The sequence below is a fragment of the Electrophorus electricus genome, chromosome 12 (assembly GCF_013358815.1).
Source record: "Electrophorus electricus isolate fEleEle1 chromosome 12, fEleEle1.pri, whole genome shotgun sequence".
NCBI lineage: Eukaryota > Metazoa > Chordata > Actinopteri > Gymnotiformes > Gymnotidae > Electrophorus > Electrophorus electricus.
In genome coordinates this window covers 21,110,357-21,132,683 of record NC_049546.1, presented here as the reverse complement: position 1 = coordinate 21,132,683, position 22,327 = coordinate 21,110,357, and the positions used below count along the sequence as shown (strand labels likewise).

The 22,327-nt window shown below is 36.9% G+C and overlaps 1 gene segment (V, D, J or C); it reads right to left on the bottom strand.

Annotated features, from left to right (window-relative positions):
• Nucleotides 1-11,387: 11,387 nt before the first annotated feature.
• Nucleotides 11,388-12,755, bottom strand: LOC113568657. The segment is given in 3 exon segments: nucleotides 11,388-11,971; nucleotides 12,106-12,471; nucleotides 12,633-12,755. Coding segments are annotated over 3 exon segments (519 nt in total).
• Between the last annotated feature and the right edge of the window lie 9,572 nt (nucleotides 12,756-22,327).

The window sequence follows — 22,327 nt, the reverse complement described above, 5'->3', positions numbered from 1 at the left end:
CAGATCATGTGATGTGTTTGTGGAGCGAACTACTGAACAGGTCACTGTTTCATTGCTGATATGTTGGGTGACAAACCAGACAGGAACTATGATTCATGCTCAAACAAGAATAAAGACAATCGTGCTTTAGAACATTAAGAACATTATCCAGATGAACTGTGTTATCCTTGGTTGTTCACTTGCTGCAAGAAAATATTATATCAAGAAAATAATACAAGTACACAATTAGATGTTTCCCTTTTTGCAAAACTGTGATACAGACAAGGAGCTAATTGGAAGAAAGGTTCATGAATTCCATAAATCCATATATTTCATATATCCCTAAACATGGGCAGGATGTTGCAAAGATGGATGACAGATGGAGTAAACTGAGGTGTATCCTGAATTCTAGGCTGCAGATGAGAGGGAGGGACCTTGGTAACACTGTCTTATGAAGATGAGATGGGGAGGGTCCTTGGTAACACTGTCTTATGAAGATGAGATAGGGAGGGGCCTTGCTAACACTGTCTTATGAAGATGAGATAGGGAGGGTCCTTGGTAACACTGTCTTATGAAGATGAGATAGGGAGGGTCCTTGCTAACACTGTCTTATGAAGATGAGATAGGGAGGGGCCTTGGTAACACTGTCTTATGAAGATGAGATAGGGAGGGGCCTTGGTAACACTGTCTTATGAAGATGAGATAGGAAGGGGCCTTGGTAACACATTCTTATGAAGATGAGATAGGGAGGGGCCTTGGTAACACTGTCTTATGAAGATGAGATAGGGAGGGGCCTTTGTAAGATTTCAAATAATTAAAGATTAAATTTTGATTCTAAAAATGTCCCCAGCACACATAATATACATTACAGAAGAACCAAAAATAACGTTTTAGAACGCATCATGAATGTAAGAGTTATCATAATCATACTAATTAAGCATAAACTTTATTGACATTGTCTCTGTGCAGCAAACAAGCAGGATCTTACTTTACAATCCTCTAATATACTGTGTCTGTGAGAAAGAGACAGACACATATTTCTCAGTGGTATGTGGTGGTTAGCGTTAGCTTGCAAACAACTATGCAAATCAAAGCACAGAATTGTGGGTGACTGGCTGGCTAGAAAAGACATTTGGAATACATTATACAATAATGTTTGTACCAGTGTTCATGTTCTCTTTGATGTTTCTATGTATCTTAGCAACATAGAGCAGTTCTCTGATCTTTTGGAAGACTGTTCAATCACTTAATATATCAGACAGTAAGACATGAGAGGTATTCTTGACTGGGTGTATGATCACCTTCTCGCCACCAGAGGAAGACAACGCACTGGAAATCAGTCATCAGCGTGATCGCCTGCAGGTGACTGCCTGTTTATAATAGGGCTACTTTTGTTAAGTCTTGGTGTCTCCAGCAGACATAACATATGTTATAACATATTGCTGTTAGTGTTGCATAAGTCAAAACAGTATCTTATAAGTTTTAATCCTCATGAGTGCTTTCTTTTTGAAGCTTCCTTTTCTTATTGTTTTTAGTTGGGAGGATTTTTTCTCCCTTCCTTCTCTGTTAAATGCAGAAAGTAGAAAAGGAAAATTCAAAAACAAAAAGTGGAGAAAAAAGAAAGAAGTAGACAGAAGACATTTGTTTCTTTTACTTTCCTCGTATCTCCTTCTGTTACTGCTCAGTATTGTACTGATGGTGCACCAGACCACACCTCAGCAGACAGCTAGACTGCTCGATTACATGCCAGTATCACCCATTTATTTATTTATTTAACCAATTTATTATTCGTTCCCTGTTACTCATCAATCTGTGACCTTGGTGGTGTTACTGTACCGCATAACATGTCAACAATCTCTCTGATCTTCCATCAGATCTTCCATCTTAACTCCTAACCACCAGCTGGCACCATGACTCCAGCCTCCAGCCTACTTCATTCTTACTTTTAACTCACAAATAACAGTTTTGAAGCAGCATGTGTAAGATAGAGCTTGTGTGGGCTGAGTGGAAATATTTCAGTGTCTGCAAAGATTTCTGTTGAAATTTCTATAACATTTGACTTTGTAGATGCATCATAGCGTTGATGTGTCTCTGTCCATGGTGCTGAAACAGAGCTGTTACTCTACAGGTTTGAGAAGACCGTGAGCTGCATTGCAGAGTAGATGCTGGTTATACTTTTAGTTTCTATGTTAACCTCCATTTCACTCAATTTTATTCTCCTTCTCCTTTATTCTCTTTATTGTTTATTCTTCTGTGACTTAAGTGAGTTAAGAAGCTCTAAACACACACATGCACATACAAATAAAAATGCAAATATTAGCCAATACCATCAGAAGATGTGTTAAACAGGCATGTGGGAGCATTTTTAGTCTAGTTTGAAATAGAGAGCTGCTAAACTCAGTGAAGGGAAGAAACAGCAAACAGAAAAGGGCTCTGTGCATCCCCATATGGTTCTTCTCCTGTCCATCACCGTAGCCATGGGTGTACAAATACTTGTTATTTCAAGTACTAACTTACTATAGGGGGTCCATTTTTTCTCCAGATGCAATTATGAGATCCAAGAAGACTGAGAGAGGCATTCAGACTAATGTCATAATAGGTCAAGGAGCTACATTCTTCACCACTTTCATTATTCAGCTTATTATATATATATATAAAATAAAAATAAAAAATAAAAAAATTAACCCAAATTGTACCAGACCTCAGTATAACACAAAGAGTAGTGTAGTGAATGACATCTCTTCAGAACACTCATTAAAAGACTTGCATAACAACTGCATGTAAGAATAGCAAATGCAGTATATGACCACAAGGTGGGATCTAAGCTCCATGTACTTCAACTGATAAGCACTTCTTGATTAAGAGTTTCAGAAATGATGTGGCTACTGCTGTAAACAAGCTTTGACCTTAAAACTGTCAACACTTTCAGGAAGTTCAGGCCGAGTTTTGTTCAGCTGCTGTTCCACAGACACACGCAGGGTGAGACCTTACACTCTGAACGTTGTGGACACATGATTTTGCTTCTTTTTTTCTTTGCTCTTAGCTGTCATGCACGTGACCAAACTCGACAGAAACATTTAAAAGCAGCACTAACTGTCTGCACTAAAACAACTAATCATTTCAAAAGTATTAGAATGTTAGTAAAATATGACTTTGAATAAAAATATGAACTATGCAACAGAAAAGCATCTTTTAGAACCCAGAACAGGCTCTGGAGTTTCAGAGTAGGAAGCTTTAACCACTCTGATAATATACAGGTTGTGCTAAGGAAGAGGCTTTGAAAATGTATTTTATATTAAGCTACATTCAAAGCATTAAATTACCTTTACCCTCATTGTATGTTACCTTCTCAAAAAAAGTATAAATGAAGTCCAAAACTCTCACCCTTTGTGGGGTGTGTGAGAGTCTTCTACATGTATTAGTAGAGCAAAGCCTAGCTGAGGGAGGCTGAGGTGTTGATCTATTCCCTACCAGAGCAGAACACAGAGATATATAGAGACAAATCTCTACATAGTAAATAATAAACAAAACTGTATTTTAGCAGTATGAATGAATCCATTAAAAGTTTAAAACACACATACGCACGCATACACAATGCATATGTATGTTCAAAGAATGACCATTTGATTTGCTGCCAACAGCAGAATGTCAATCATCCTCTGTGCAAGTCATCATTGGTTAGTTTCTTAAAAGTTTCTTTCTAGTGTCAGGAGCATTAGTGCTGCAGTTTTGCGCATGTCAGCATCACAGCTGAGATGAGTGTGGTCCAACATCCACAAACATCCAGAGTACAGCAGTGGCTAGAAACGCACCACTGATGGAGAGAGACAAGCAGCAAATAGATTATACAGTTTATGTATTTAAAAAAAGTTTCTTAAAAAGTGGGGGGTGATATATTATTAACATGAGTACAGTGATGTCTCATGAGTACAGCGATATCTGGTGAGAAACATTCTCCAAAGGTAGAATGACAGTATGGAAATTATCAACAGAAGAAGATCAGAGTGGAACAATCGGTGTGGTTTTTGTTCACTGCAAAAGTGACAAGATCTCACTGCCACTTTCCTGTTTACCAGATACTCAAGCTGCAGGGTCAACAATGCAGAGGAAAGCAGCAGCAAAAATAACTGTTAAATACACACACACACACACACACACACACACACACACACACACACACACACACACACACACACACACACACACACACACACACACACACAATAACTGTAACACACACACACACACACAGACACACACAGTGCACATATTGACTTGATAAGCATGAAACAGCAGATAAATGTAAAAACTAATAGACCATAAATGATTGAAACATGATATTGAAATAATATTATGCAAATAAAAATAAATAAATAAATAAAAACTTTATGTATTATACTATTGGGCTTCATTAATTAAAGTACATACATACCTTTAGTGTAACTAACACTTAGACACTAACATACCATGCATCACCTTTGATGAGTTGAGAGTACACTTAACAGAAGCTATTGATGAACTGGAGTAGCTCTGTGTGAGTAAAGTCTATCAACAATGATCTCTCCTTATCAGCCTAGTCTGCACCGAAGGTGCTTTGCATAGACTTACACGAGTGCACTTGTTATCACATATATAAAACAAATCCATAACTAACTAATCCACAATGCACAGGGTCAGTCATGAGGGAGTTAAAGCAAGACATGTCCTTAGATAAAATATCTTAATCCATGGTCTGTGCTGGCTCCCAGATGGTGGAAGGAATTCCCACTGGCTGTCCTGACAGCAGAGTCTCTTTGCAGTCCTGAAACACAGACTGAAGACTATTTGTGGAATATTTAAATGACTGCTAATCCTGTTCCTATGAGTAACTGAAACTCTAGTACTCATTGTAATGTATTGTGTATTGTAATGTATCCCTGTATTTCTACAGTGTTGGTATATTAGTATATTGGACTCTAACCTACTGTATAGTACTAGGATGTATTCTATGAGTAAATGACAAAGCACTTTTGTAAGTCGCTCTGGATAAGAGTGTCTGCCAAATGCCATACATGTAAAAGGTTAGTAAATGTTTTTGTTGCGCTATATACCATAATATTCTATAATATTCATTATTTAATATACTTCAGTTATCTTAGATTTTTTTTTGTATAGCATAATATTCATTACTAGAAAACCATTCTTATGGTTCTTTGGTTTTTATATCTGAATAAATCTGTTGTTTCATGTTTATATTTATTGCACCAATATACCAACTGTGTGTGTGTGTGTGTGTGTGTGTCTGTGTGTGTGTGTGTGTGTGTGTGTGTGTGTGTGTGTGTGTGTGTGTGCGTGTGTGTGTGCGTGTGCGTGTGCTTGTGCGTGTGTGTGTGTATGTGTGTGTGTGTGTGTGTGTGTGTGTGTGTGTGTCTGTGTGTGTGTGTGCGTGTGTGAGTGTGTGTGTGTGTGTGTGTGTGTGTGTGTGTGTGTGTGCGTGTGCGTGTGCTTGTGCGTGTGTGTGTGTATGTGTGTGTGTGTGTGTGTGTGTGTGTGTGTGTCTGTGTGTGTGTGTGTGTGTGTGTGTGTCTGTGTGTGTGTGTGTGTGTTGTGTGTGTGTGTGTGTGTGTGTGTGTGTGTGTGTGTGTGTGAGTGTGTGTGTGTGTGTGTGTGTGTGTGTGTGTGCATTTGTCAGCTATATTCACTGCTTTCCTCTGTATTATTCACCCTGCAGCTTGAGTGTCGCTGGTCTAGTAAACAGGAATGAGGCCATGAGACTCTGAGCACTGAGCGGAACGGGTGATGGTGACGCTTCTGTTTTTAAGAAGATCACCATTCATGTTATAATGTAGCCCCATTTATACTTCTACACAGAACAGCAGTTCATCATCTTGGCATATATCACACTTTATGGGAATCTGGCGAGTGTTCATAAGTTGGCTTCTAGAGTTGAACTCCAGCATTCAACTGAGTTCTGGATGAAGGCACATATGGCCTTTCTAGTGAGCGAGACACATGAGAACCTGTGTGTGTGGAAATAATCTTGTAGTTGATCTAATCAACACTCTGGTCTATCTGTCTGCTGTTGGAAACCTTGTTGGCAGTTCTGTCTGTCTGTTTTTTGAGTCTCTAATGTTTGCCAATTCATCCCAAAAACAGATCCCATGAATGTCCAATGGAAGAATGAGGTAAAATGATATATTTACAAAACCTTGCCTGTACTTATTTATGAAAGAGCATCTGAAGCTTGACATGACTTATGCAGACTAATGGTGTCACGATATGGCCCCTCCCTCCTCCTCAAACGTCTCTGTGCGTGTGATTGTTAGTCTGTAGTGCCACACCGTCTCTTGTCGCCCACCTGATCCTTGTTGTGTGTAATCGTCGAGTGTGTATATATATCTATTGTGTATCATCGTATGTTTGTCGGTGTTTGATGTACTTTAGCATGTGTATTAAGTGTAGGTGTTCTGTGTAAATAAAACATTTGTCTCAACGTGCCTCATCCCCACATCCTGCTTCAGACTTGTTTTGTCACAAAGGGTCATGTTTCAGTAGTCAATTATATTGCACAATTCTAGTTCCAAATGTGTGTATAATTATCCGTTACCCATGGGCAGTGGGGTATTCAATAATGTACCTTAACATACATGCGCAGAAATATACACACACACACACACACGAAAAAATGGTGGTGAAGAGAACAAGTAAATCTACCAATGCCCTGTTGTAATATTTTTAGGTGTTCATGCACTTCTTCTGTTAGCCTGTTACACTTAAAAGAGATCTATTTTATTCTATTTAAACAATTTCATTCTCCCTTATGTAAATCTAAGTATAGTAATTTGAAATTAGAAATAGGTTGGATAGAAATAAATTGCCCACATTGAATCATGTGTCCCTGAAATAAACTCCCACTCAAACATGAGGAATTAAACTTTTACTTTTGATATTTAATTATATTCTCGCAAATACGTTAAACGTTTAACCCAAGTGGGTTTTCGCATGCTAGATGTTCTCTTTCAGCTAAGGGTTAAATGCATAAGAATTAATATATAAAAATAAGATCGCAAGAACTTAAAAGGAAGTAAAAGATATCTGATGAATTATCAGAAACCTAGCCGATCAAAATACCCAAACATCGAAGTTACTGTGAAGCTCAAAGCAAAAACTACTTTCACTTTGTTTATTATAGATCAGCTTAGCATCTGAAATGTTTCTGAAACAAACGATCATTTTAAGAATAGCTCTGTGCATCCTGTGGAAACTTTGACGGGGGAAACATGGGTTGTTGTTCTGAGAAAGTCGTGTGGGGTGGTCAAAGTGGCCTACTGAGTTGAAGCAGAGAAACTGTTTGGTATAGAGGGTGGGTGAGGGAGCAAAGAATAGAGACCAGCACAGAGCTGTGAAACCACCAACTACAGCCTTAACACGTCAGCACACAAACCTGGGGTGACCACTAGCACATCAAAGCCTGGGTTTCATATACACGCACACGCAAGCCCACAGCCAATCCCATTACATATATATATATATATATATATATATATATATATATAATGCATACATATGTGTATATGTATGTAGAAATGCAGAATATTCCATGAAGAACCTGCAGTGTACTTTAATTAAAGATGAAGTGGTAGTAAAACTGTAGTGTAGCACACAAGCTTTAAAAAATATATATAAAATAAAATCCACACACAACATTAACATAATTAAAATCAGATGGAGAATGAAAAAAAATGTACATTTGAAAGCTTTTAAAAGCCTTTCAACATTTTGAAAACCAGATGTTCTCAATGACTGATATTTAGAAATAATGTAAAACCAAGAATGCTCACCCCCCCCACACACACACACCAACACCAACACCAACACTATTTACTGAAAAGACATACATTACCAAACACTATTTGGACTGTGATATAACAAAAAATTCAATATATTCATAAATATAATACATGCAGAAATTATATAATTTATGCTATTTATACAGATATTACTTTTTATATATTTAATATTTATATATTTCCATTGACTAATTGCATTTAGATCAAATGTAAGGAACATTCATGCACAAGTATAATTTTTTATAATTTTATTGTTCCCCCTAGTGAGAGAGAGAGAGAGAGAGAGAGAGAGAGAGAGAGAGAGAGAGCGAGAGAGAGAGAGGAGGGGGGGCAGTGGAGGAGTGAAAAAGAGAAGAAAATGATATAAAGAGTCTTTTAGCCATCAGTCTCAGTTTAGCAGTGACTAGCAGGTTTAACTTCAGGATTATGTATTGTCCAGGAACTTGCAGTACGAAAGATGATGCCCTATCCTGCGTCACATTGCGTGGTTCAAATGGTTCACTTAACAGTCTCTGGTCAAATAATTTATCTTAAAAGAGAGATTTTCAATTTCAAAATTAATCTGTTGATAATCAAGCATAATAATTTGCTTCCTTTTGAGGCCACAGATGTGTAATTTTAACTGACATAAGACGGGTTTATGTTGAATGACGAACATGATGTAAAAATATGAACGTTCATTGTGTAATTAACAAATTCCTAAAATATTGTACAAAAATACTGTGTAATGAGAGTATTTGTTATTTAGAAACCTTTGTGCATCTATGTCCAACAGGTCCAGGCCAATCAAGTGTCTCCTCAAACAAATGGTCAGACCCTCTAATAACCATCCAACAAGCAAACATACGATCCACAGCATGGAGCAGAAGCAATAGTTTAGTGTGACCTGTGAGCGTGGAGGAGGGATGGTTAATAGTGAGTGGGAGGTGTGAACATGGGGGTGGAAACAACAGTACACCACTGCATATGTGAGAAAATGCACATACTTGACTTACTTGTTCAGTTAGGTAGTCAGGAAAACTTCAGCTTTTCCTGTTCCTGTTTTGGTCTTACCAGGTGTATTATGTTTCTACTAATCCAGGCTGGGATCTAAAATAAATTGCAAATTTTAGCAAACAAACAACAGTCAAAACTTAATGATTGAAAGAGAACATCCAGGGTTTTATGGGGTGAGATGACAGTTTAGACAGCTCAGTGGTGGTCACTTTGGTCATTCACATGATAAACACACTTGTGAGCTCAGATTTGTAGCATCTGATATTGTGCTCTCTTCATGCAAATGAAGTGTTGTTTTGAGATTAACCAATTAAAACAAAAATAAATAAACAAAGAAGAAAATCAAGATATACTGAATGTTCCCTATTGAGTTTTGAGTATGCTAATACTGTGCTCATGATAGCAACCACTTAGACATCTTAGACTTGTAATTATAAATGAATTATTTACTGCAGAACTAATCTGCAAAAAAAAAAAAAGCAAAAAAAGCATGTTGAAGCGTGTTTAAAGTTTGCTCAACAACTCCCAGTGAAATACTGGGAGAACATAGTCTGGTCAGATGACACCAAAATTTAACTCTTTGGATGCCATAATACACACCATGTTTGGAGGTCAAAAGGCACTGCATATCACCCCAAAAACACCATAACAACAGTGAAGTTTGGAGACTATTTTTCAGCATATGGCACTGGCACGCTTCATATAACTGAAGGAAGGATGAATGGACAAACGTACCGAGACAGTCTTGATAAAAATTTGATGCCATCTACCAGGATGATGAAGATGAAACGAGGGTAGACATTTTAGCAAGACAATGATCCCAAACACACAGCCAAGGAAACTCTAAATTTGTCTCAGAGAAAGAAAATAAAGCTGCTAGAATGGCCCAGCCAATCACCTGACCAGAATCCAATTGAAAATCTATGGAAGGAACTAAAGCTCAGAGTTCATAGAAGGAGTGCACGAAACCTTCAGGATTTGAAGAGTGTTTGTGTGGAAGAATGGGCCAAAATCACACCTGAATAATGCATGCGACTAGTTTCTCCATACAGGAGGCATCTTGAAGCTGCCGTCACCAACAAAGACTTTTGTACGAAGTATTAAACACATTTCAGTAAGTGTGTCATTTCTCATTATTACACATTACTTAATTTATAGACATCTATGGTTTGATTTCTTTTCATGTGTGGATTGGATGGGTTGTTACTGACATCTGGTGAGAATTTAATGTCAATAGCACCTTTAGAAATATATTTACTTAGAAAATTGGTGACGTGTTCAATACTTATTTCACCCGCTGTATGTATGTGTATGTTAATCTAGTAGTCTCTATTGTATATGTACATGTATGTTAATCTAGTAGTCTCTGTTGTATATGTACATGTATGTTAATCTAGTAGTCTCTGTTGTATATGTACATGTATAAAATGATCTGGGAGATTTTCAGACGTATCCCGAAAAAGCAATTATTTCTAGATAAATATTATAATAATTATAAATGTAGCCATTTCACAGAAGCTCAGCATTGAATAATCTGACCACTGTCATTTAATTGAGCATTTCTAAATATACATTACACAAATGTGCATGCTAATTTTAGAAAATATTTGCATTTTAAAATTTCCTACCAATTAACATTAAGTGGAGCTCAAATGTAACCATGGAAGCTAAACCAACCAATCCAAAGGGAGATAAAACAATAAACACTTTTGGCTTCAATAACAGGACTTATTAGGGTTATCTTTTTAATCAAATGGTTTCGAGAATGTGTGCGTGTGTTGGCATCATTACATATTTTATGTTCATGCTTAAGGCCAGCTAACATGCCTAGAAAATGACTGTGTTAAATGCATGGCATTCTGTGTTATGGGCTATGCTTTTTAAGTTATCGAAGGGCCTACCAGTTACTGTCTGTCTGGTTTGTAATAAAAAGATTACTCTTGATTAGTATTCATTCTTGACTCCTGAAAAAAAATCATATTAGACCACCACTGGCAAAAAAGGTAACTGTCATGAATCACTGTGATTATAATTCCAAACTCTACAAATGAAACATAATGTAAATCTTAATTGTAGGTTCTGATGAAGTCTCCACAGTTCCATGCACATTTCCTGGCACATCACGCAGTGCCACTCGGTAGTTTGACAGAGCAAAATGTATAACACTGGGATATTAAGGCTTATTATTTTGTGGGCATTTCTAATTGGCTTCTGCCACACACACACACAGACACACACAGACATACACACACACACACACACACACACACACACACACACACACACACACACACACACACACACACACACACACTAAGTAGTCCACTAGTAATCATGTATCTCAGGAAGTGTTTTAGCACAGCAAATGTGAATACAGAAAATGTGTGGTCTAGAACAACTTATTTTAGGTGACATTCAGGTGTACTGAACAGTGTACTGAACTGAATTGGATTTGATTTTACACAATAACTAGAAGGGGTTAAGTGTGGACTGGGATATGTTACCTTTAATCCCCAAATAATTTTTTTATGAAACTACCTTTAATGAATTTCCATGGATATAACCAAAGCTGACTTCTGCAAATATGAACATTATTGTTTTTTTAATTGTCAGATGAGGTTAATAAAGAAAAAGGAACAAAGTATGATTCTTCTCTTTCTTGGATAATTTACTTCCCTGTGTCAGTCTAATGTAATTTAAGCTTACATACTAAACAATCATTTCTTGTTGCAGATTTTCAAAGAGAAATTTACTGCAAAAAATTGAGATAATAAAAGTGATGAGAAATATTACCTTATGACTTCAGACAACACTCATTACTAAAGGACTCACCACAAGACTTTATGAACTCATTAGACAAACTAGACTCACCCTTAACATTTGACAACAGACAAATTCAAACAAAGACAAAGTCGTTCAAATCTTTGATCCAAATCCGATCTGTGCAGGACAGACAGATGCATACATGTTTATGTTTATATGTGTGTATGTATGTACAACTTTTAAAATGCTACATATTTTAAATATTTTAAACACACAGATTATAAAAAATTACATACATTAATTTCCTATAGACCTAAGGCAGAGATATGTAATGTATATCCCTAAGATGCCTTTTACTCCAAACTGGAAGATGACAATTGGAATAAGATGATTTGTTTTGTCTCCTGGAAAACAATGTAAATCTGAGTAAAGAAAGCTGCTATCTAATATCTACTAGTTGTGCAGAATTATGCAGAGAGCTTTATGAATTTCCATGTTTAAAAACACACATAAAGACTCAATCGGCTTGTAATCTTACCATTAGTAGTGAATCTGTCGACAGTCAAAAGTGACCCATTTCCAAACGTAATTTCAAAGAACATCAGTACTCCACAATAATAAACCGCTTCATCCGAGACATGTACATTTCTGATGTGCAGAAAAAGACTGCTTTCTGACTTACTGACCCTGAAACGTGAGCTGTTAAACTCGTCATGAAATATGGGGTCACTGACTGCCCGTGCTGTTACGACAGGATACGGCTGCTTGCCTGGTTTTTGCTTGTACCAGAACACAGAGTAAATATTGAAGTCTTTTGGGAACGAGCACCGTAGAGTGACATTATCACCAGATTTAGCTACCACTACTGAAGCAGGCTGACTGAGGTGCGCCGAGTAGGTGTGACCTAGAACATCATAAACAGAAAAACACTTAAAAGAGAATTTCCTCCAAATATTCATCCCATCATTAGAAGTACCTAAACAAACTGAACCTTTGGAGCTGCCTTTTCACAGATATGATTTTTATGGGATGAAAATATATTAAAAAAATGGAATTTGGACTTACAAGTTTGATTGAGGCTAAAAATCATCATAAGCCAAATAAAGACCATGTTGCCAGCTGTGCTACTTCTTAAGAAGAGACACAATGAGATCTGAATTTCCTGTGGACCCTCGACATCAAAAACGACAGATCATGTGATGTGTTTGTGGAGCGAACTACTGAACAGGTCACTGTTTCATTGCTGATATGTTGGGTGACAAACCAGACAGGAACTATGATTCATGCTCAAACAAGAATAAAGACAATCGTGCTTTAGAACATTAAGAACATTATCCAGATGAACTGTGTTATCCTTGGTTGTTCACTTGCTGCAAGAAAATATTATATCAAGAAAATAATACAAGTACACAATTAGATGTTTCCCTTTTTGCAAAACTGTGATACAGACAAGGAGCTAATTGGAAGAAAGGTTCATGAATTCCATAAATCCATATATTTCATATATCCCTAAACATGGGCAGGATGTTGCAAAGATGGATGACAGATGGAGTAAACTGAGGTGTATCCTGAATTCTAGGCTGCAGATGAGAGGGAGGGTCCTTGGTAACACTGTCTTATGAAGATGAGATGGGGAGGGTCCTTGGTAACACTGTCTTATGAAGATGAGATAGGGAGGGGCCTTGCTAACACTGTCTTATGAAGATGAGATAGGGAGGGTCCTTGGTAACACTGTCTTATGAAGATGAGATAGGGAGGGTCCTTGCTAACACTGTCTTATGAAGATGAGATAGGGAGGGGCCTTGGTAACACTGTCTTATGAAGATGAGATAGGGAGGGGCCTTGGTAACACTGTCTTATGAAGATGAGATAGGAAGGGGCCTTGGTAACACATTCTTATGAAGATGAGATAGGGAGGGGCCTTGGTAACACTGTCTTATGAAGATGAGATAGGGAGGGGCCTTTGTAAGATTTCAAATAATTAAAGATTAAATTTTGATTCTAAAAATGTCCCCAGCACACATAATATACATTACAGAAGAACCAAAAATAACGTTTTAGAACGCATCATGAATGTAAGAGTTATCATAATCATACTAATTAAGCATAAACTTTATTGACATTGTCTCTGTGCAGCAAACAAGCAGGATCTTACTTTACAATCCTCTAATATACTGTGTCTGTGAGAAAGAGACAGACACATATTTCTCAGTGGTATGTGGTGGTTAGCGTTAGCTTGCAAACAACTATGCAAATCAAAGCACAGAATTGTGGTTGACTGGCTGGCCAGAAAAGACATTTGGAATACATTTCACAATAATGTTTGTACCAGTGTTCATGTTCTCTTTGATGTTTCTATGTATCTTAGCAACACAGAGCAGTTCTCTGATCTTTTGGAAGACTGTTCAATCACTTAATATATCAGACAGTAAGACATGAGAGGTATTCTTGACTGGGTGTATGATCACCTTCTCGCCACCAGAGGAAGACAACGCACTGGAAATCAGTCATCAGCGTGATCGCCTGCAGGTGACTGCCTGTTTATAAAAGGGCTACTTTTGTTAAGTCTTGGTGTCTCCAGCAGACATAACATATGTTATAACATATTGCTGTTAGTGTTGCATAAGTCAAAACAGTATCTTATAAGTTTTAATCCTCATGAGTGCTTTCTTTTTGAAGCTTCCTTTTCTTATTGTTTTTAGTTGGGAGGATTTTTTCTCCCTTCCTTCTCTGTTAAATGCAGAAAGTAGAAAAGGAAAATTCAAAAACAAAAAGTGGAGAAAAAAGAAAGAAGTAGACAGAAGACATTTGTTTCTTTTACTTTCCTCGTATCTCCTTCTGTTACTGCTCAGTATTGTACTGATGGTGCACCAGACCACACCTCAGCAGACAGCTAGACTGCTCGATTACATGCCAGTATCACCCATTTATTTATTTATTTAACCAATTTATTATTCGTTCCCTGTTACTCATCAATCTGTGACCTTGGTGGTGTTACTGTACCGCATAACATGTCAACAATCTCTCTGATCTTCCATCAGATCTTCCATCTTAACTCCTAACCACCAGCTGGCACCATGACTCCAGCCTCCAGCCTACTTCATTCTTACTTTTAACTCACAAATAACAGTTTTGAAGCTGCATGTGTAAGATAGAGCTTGTGTGGGCTGAGTGGAAATATTTCAGTGTCTGCAAATATTTCTGGTAAATTTCTATAACATTTGACTTTGTAGATGCATCATAGCGTTGATGTGTCTCTGTCCATGGTGCTGAAACAGAGCTGTTACTCTACAGGTTTGAGAAGACCGTGAGCTGCATTGCAGAGTAGATGCTGGTTATACTTTTAGTTTCTATGTTAACCTCCATTTCACTCAATTTTATTCTCCTTCTCCTTTATTCTCTTTATTGTTTATTCTTCTGTGACTTAAGTGAGTTAAGAAGCTCTAAACACACACATGCACATACAAATAAAAATGCAAATATTAGCCAATACCATCAGAAGATGTGTTAAACAGGCACGTGGGAGCATTTTTAGTCTAGTTTGAAATAGAGAGCTGCTAAACTCAGTGAAGGGAAGAAACAGCAAACAGAAAAGGGCTGTGTGTATCCCCATAAGGTTCTTCTCCTGTCCATCACCGTAGCCATGGGTGTACAAATACTTGTTATTTCAAGTACTAACTTACTATAGGGGTCCCTTTTTTCTCCAGATGCAATTATGAGATCCAAGAAGACTGAGAGAGGCATTCAGACTAATGTCATAATAGGTCAAGGAGCTACATTCTTCACCACTTTCATTATTCAGCTTATTTTATATATATATATATATATATATATATATATATATATATATATATATATATATATATATATATATATAAAAAAAAAATTAACCCAAATTGTACCAGACCTCAGTATAACACAAAGAGTAGTGTAGTGAATGACATCTCTTCAGAACACTCATTAAAAGACTTGCATAACAACTGCATGTAAGAATAGCAAATGCAGTATATGACCACAAGGTGGGATCTAAGCTCCATGTACTTCAACTGATAAGCACTTCTTGATTAAGAGTTTCAGAAATGATGTGGCTACTGCTGTAAACAAGCTTTGACCTTAAAACTGTCAACACTTTCAGGAAGTTCAGGCCGAGTTTTGTTCAGCTGCTGTTCCACAGACACTCTGAACGTTGTGGACACATGATTTTGCTTCTTTTTTTCTTTGCTCTTAGCTGTCATGCACATGACCAAACTCGACAGAAACATTTAAAAGCAGCACTAACTGTCTGCACTAAAACAACTAATCATTTCAAAAGCATTAGAATGTGAGTAAAATATGACCTTGAATAAAAATATGAACTATGCAACAGAAAAGCATCTTTTAGAACTCAGAACAGGCTCTGGAGTTTCAGAGTAGGAAGCTTTAACCACTCTGATAATATACAGGTTGTGCTAAGGAAGAGGCTTTCAAAATGTATTTTATATTAGGCTACATTCAAAGCATTAAATTACCTTTACCCTCATTGTATGTTACCTTCTCAAAAAAAGTATAAATGAAGTCCAAAACTCTCACCCTTTGTGGGGTGTGTGAGAGTCTTTTACATGTATTAGTAGAGCAAAGCCTAGCTGAGGGAGGCTGAGGTGTTGATCTACTGCCTACTTGAGCAGAACACAGAGATATATGGAGACAAATGTCTACATAGTAAATAATAAACAAAACTGTATTTTTGCAGTATGAATGAATCCATTAAAAGTTTAAAACACACACATGCACGCACGTGCACACACACACACACACACACACACACACACACACACACACACACACACACACATACACACACAATGCGTTTGCATGTTCAAACAATGACCATTTGATTTGGTGCTAACAGCAGATTGTCAATCATCCTCTGTGCAAGTCATCATTGGTTAGTTTCTTAAAAGTTTCTTTCTAGTGTCAGGAACATTAGTGCTGCAGTTTTGCGCATGTCAGCATCACAGCTGAGATGAGTGTGGTCCAACATCCACAAACATCCAGAGTACAGCAGTGGCTAGAAACGCACCACTGATGGAGAGAGACAAGCAGCAAATAGATTATACAGTTTATGTATTTTAAAAAAGTTTCTTAAAAAGTGGGGGGTGATATATTATTAACATGAGTACAGTGATGTCTCATGAGTACAGCGATATCTGGTGAGAAACATTCTCCAAAGGTAGAATGACAGTATGGAAATTATCAACAGAAGAAGATCAGAGTGGAACAATCGGTGTGGTTTTTGTTCACTGCAAAAGTGACAAGATCTCGCTGCCACTTTCCTGTTTACCAGATACTCAAGCTGCAGGGTCAACAATGCAGAGGAAAGCAGCAGCAAAAATAACTGTTAAATACACACACACACACACACACACACACACACACACACACACACACACACACACACACACACACACACACACACACACACACACAATAACTGTAACACACACACACACACACAGACACACACAGTGCACATATTGACTTGATAAGCATGAAACAGCAGATAAATGTAAAAACTAATAGACCATAAATGATTGAAACATGATAATAAAAATAAATATGCTAATAAAAATAAATAAATAAAAAAACTTTATGTATTATACTATTGGGCTTCATTAATTAAAGTACATACATACCTTTAGTGTAACTAACACTTAGACACTAACATACCATGCATCACCATTCATGAGTTGAGAGTACACTTAACAGAAGCTATTGATGAACTGGAGTAGCTCTGTGTGAGTAAAGTCAATCTCTCCTTATCTGCATAGTCTGCACCGAAGGTGTTTTGCATAGACTTACACGAGTGCACTTGTTATCACATATATAAAACAAATCCATAACTAACTAATCCACAATGCACAGGGTCAGTCATGAGGGAGTTAAAGCAAGACATGTCCTTAGATAAAATATCTTAATACATGGTCTGTGCTGGCTCTCAGATGGTGGAAGGAATTTCCACTGGCTGTCCTGACAGCACAGTCTCTTTGCAGTCCTGAAACACAGACTGAAGACTATTTGTGGAATATTTAAATGACTGCTAATCCTGTTCCTATGAGTAACTGAAACTCTAGTACTCATTGTAATGTATTGTGTATTGTAATGTATCCCTGTATTTCTACAGTGTTGGTATATTAGTATATTGGACTCTAACCTACTGTATAGTACTAGGATGTATTCTATGAGTAAATGACAAAGCACTTTTGTAAGTCGCTCTGGATAAGAGTGTCTGCCAAATGCCATATATGTAAAAGGTAAGTAAATGTTTTTGTTGCGCTATATACCATAATATTCTATAATATTCATTATTTAATATACTTCAATTATCTTAGATTTTTTTTTGTATAGCATAATATTCATTACTAGAAAACCCTTCTTATGGTTCTTTGGTTTTTATATCTGAATAAATCTGTTGTTTCATGTTTATATTTATCGCACCAATATACCAACTGTGTGTGTGTGTGTGTGTGTGTGTGTGAGTGTGTATGTGTGTGTGTGCGTCTGTGTGTGTGTGTGTGTGTGTGTGTGTGTGTGTGTGTGTGTGTGTGTGTGTGTGTGTGTGTCTGTGTGCATTTGTCAGCTATATTCACTGCTTTCCTTTGTATTATTCACCCTGCAGCTTGAGTGTCTCTGGTCTAGTAAACAGGAATGAGGCCATGAGACTCTGAGCACTGAGCGGAACGGGTGATGGTGACGCTTCTGTTTTTAAGAAGATAACCATTCATGTTATAATGTAGCCCCATTTATACTTCTACACAGAACAGCAGTTCATCATCTTGGCATATATCACACTTTATGGGAATCTGGCGAGTGTTCATAAGTTGGCTTCTAGAGTTGAACTCCAGCATTCAACTGAGTTCTGGATGAAGGCACATATGGCCTTTCTAGTGAGCGAGACACATGAGAACCTGTGTGTGTGGCAATAATCTTGTAGTTGATCTAATCAACACTCTGGTCTATCTGTCTGCTGTTGGAAACCTTGTTGGTAGTTCTGTCTGTCTGTTTTTTGAGTCTCTAATGTTTGCCAATTCATCCCAAAAACAGATCCCATGAATGTCCAATGGAAGAATGAGGTAAAATGATATATTTACAAAACCTTGCCTGTACTTATTTATGAAAGAGCATCTGAAGCTTGACATGACTTATCCAGACTAATGGTGTCACGATATGGCCCCTCCCTCCTCCTCAAACGTCTCTGTGCGTGTGATTGTTAGTCTGTAGTGCCACACTGTCTCTTGTCGCCCACCTGATCCTTCTTGTGTGTAATCGTCGAGTGTGTATATATATCTATCGTGTATCATCGTATGTTTGTCGGTGTTTGATGTACTTTAGCATGTGTATTAAGTGTAGGTGTTCTGTGTAAATAAAACATTTGTCTCAACGTGCCTCATCCCCACATCCTGCTTCAGACTTGTTTTGTCACAAAGGGTCATGTTTCAGTAGTCAATTATATTGCACAATTCTAGTTCCAAACTGCGTGTATAATTATCCGTTACCCATGGGCAGTGGGGTATTCAATAATGTACCTTAACATACATGCGCAGAAATATACACACACACACACGAAAAAAATGGTGGTGAAGAGAACAAGTAAATCTACCAATGCCCTGCTGTAATATTTTTAGGTGTTCATGCACTTCTTCTGTTAGCCTGTTACACTTAAAAGAGATCTATTTTATTCTATTTAATCAATTTCATTCTCCCTTATGTAAATCTAAGTATAGTAATTTGAAATTAGAAATAGGTTGGATAGAAATAAATTGCCCACATTGAATCATGTGTCCCTGAAATAAACTCCCACTCAAACATGAGGAATTAAACTTTTACTTTTGATATTTAATTATATTCTCGCAAATACGTTAAACGTTTAACCCAAGTGGGTTTTCGCATGCTAGATGTTCTCTTTCAGCTAAGGGTTAAATGCATAAGAATTAATATATAAAAATAAGATCGCAAGAACTTAAATGGAAGTAAAAGATATCTGATGAATTATCAGAAACCTAGCCGATCAAAATACCCAAACATCGAAGTTACTGTGAAGCTCAAAGCAAAAACTACTTTCACTTTGTTTATTATAGATCAGCTTAGCATCTGAAATGTTTCTGAAACAAACGATCATTTTAAGAATAGCTCTGTGCATCCTGTGGAAACTTTGACGGGGGAAACATGGGTTGTTGTTCTGAGAAAGTCGTGTGGGGTGGTCAAAGTGGCCTACTGAGTTGAAGCAGAGAAACTGTTTGGTATAGAGGGTGGGTGAGGGAGCAAAGAATAGAGACCAGCACAGAGCTGTGAAACCACCAACTACAGCCTTAACACGTCAGCACACAAACCTGGGGTGACCACTAGCACATCAGAGCCTGGGTTTCATATACACGCACACGCAAGCCCACAGCCAATCCCATTACATATATATATATATATATATATATATATATATATATATATATATATATATATATATATATATATATATATATATATATATATATATATATATATATAATATGCATACATATGTGTATATAAGTATGTAGAAATGCAGAATATTCCATGAAGAACCTGCAGTGTACTTTAATTAAAGATGACGTGGTAGTAAAACTGTAGTGTAGCACACAAGCTTTAAAAAATATATATAAAATAAAATCCACACACAACATTAACATAATTAAAATCAGATGGAGAATGAAAAAAAATGTACATTTGAAAGCTTTTAAAAGCCTTTCAACATTTTGAAAACCAGATGTTCTCAATGACTGATATTTAGAAATAATGTAAAACCAAGAATGCTCACACACCCCCCCACACACCAACACCAACACCAACACTATTTTCTGAAAAGACATACATTACCAAACACTACTTGGACTGTGATATAACAAAAAATTCAATATATTCATAAATATAATACATGCAGAAATTATATAATTTATGCTATTTATACAGATATTACTTTTTATATATTTAACATTTATATATTTCCATTGACTAATTGCATTTAGATCAAATGTAAGGAACATTCATGCACAAGTATAATTTTTTATAATTTTATTGTTCCCCTTAGTGAGAGAGAGAGAGAGAGAGAGAGACAGAGAGAGAGAGAGAGAGAAAGAGAGAAAGAGAGGGAGAGAGAGGGAGGCAGTGGAGGAGTGAAAAAGAGAAGAAAATGATACAAAGAGTCTCTTAGCCATCAGTCTCAGTTTAGCAGTGACTCTCCCAGTCTCAACAACTGATCTGGTAAAACACCACCCTGCCTCCCATTCAGGTCACATCTCAGCTCTCACATGGATGAAGGAATCATGAGAGCAGCTCAGTGTGTAATTCCAGCATCAATCCAAAACAAGCCTCACGTCGACTAATAGTGCACGGTTCTAATAATGATGTAATAAAATGCTGATGAACCGAAAAAGTGAGCTCAGACCTACTGGAATATGTGGTGGTTGTATTCCTTTTGCCTTCTGAACACCTACCACATAAAAACTCCACAAACAATAAATTCTAAACAAATCTACCACTGATTAGCTTAACTCTGTATGACCTGGTCAGCATAATTTGGACAAGGTAAGCATAATTTGGACAAGGTAAAATAACTGACTACATGACTAAATATGAAAATTGTGACATTGTGCAAACAGAAACAATGCATGAGCAAAATTCAAATGAGCTGGCTTAATTCAGTGCAAGACAAAGCAAGGAAAAATAACAAGAACACAGAGACCTGCTTCAGGTATTTGGCTGGATGAGCAGGTAACCTGAAGTGTCATGTGGAGGAGGACTTTAAGTATGGGGGAGGGGTTTGGAAACAGGTGTGTGTAAGTGATAATCAGTATTCTGATGAAAGTAAACCAGGATGTGATTGGAAGGACTGTTAGGTGTGGGATGATCGAGATCTGAGATTGGTGCTCATGTGTGTGGGGTCTCTGCCCTGTGACTAGTTGAATGCAAATGAAAGATAATACAATTACAATAAAATTAAAATTGATCTCCAGTCACTGAAACATGACTAAAACTAAGGTATAATAGTCAAATTAAATATAATGAAAATGAATTACAAGTTTTAAGAAAAGAGACAAACAAACAAATTTGAAAATTACATCTGACATTAACTCTGAAGTAGACAGGTATAGTTTTTCAGTCTTTCAGTCTTTTAATTTATTTTTTAGTTTTGATTTACATCGTCATTCTCTGTGATTAGCATAATAGGAGCGACTCACGTCAAAATATGACAAAACATTGTCAATAAGACTCGGCTTTACATTTAAACATTATGCATGATATTTGTCATCTGGTTTGAAGGCTAGTTAATGTTACTGCTAGCAAACAGAGATCCTGACCACAGTAATTGTCACATCTTAATACCCCTGACAATCTGACAACTACTCACATTAAATGAACCTCATAATTGTTCGAGCATGGGTATAGTTTGGAAAACTCAATAATATTAAAGTATTAAGAAAAACATAATAACTCTGATTCTGATTCTAATACTGTTTGAATGGACTGAAAATGAGACTAAAAATAAGTTGAATAAATAAGGTATGGTTATTTATGACTATGGAATGGTACGATTTGGTATTCTGCAGATAAGGCAAAGGAACTGGGTCTCTGTTAAGTATTAACAACAGACAGAAATACAAAGACCTATTACAGAGAGAAAGCAACTGAGTAAATTCAGTTACTCGATTGCTTATTCAAATGCAGGAGGAAAAGTGTGAAGAAGCTCTATC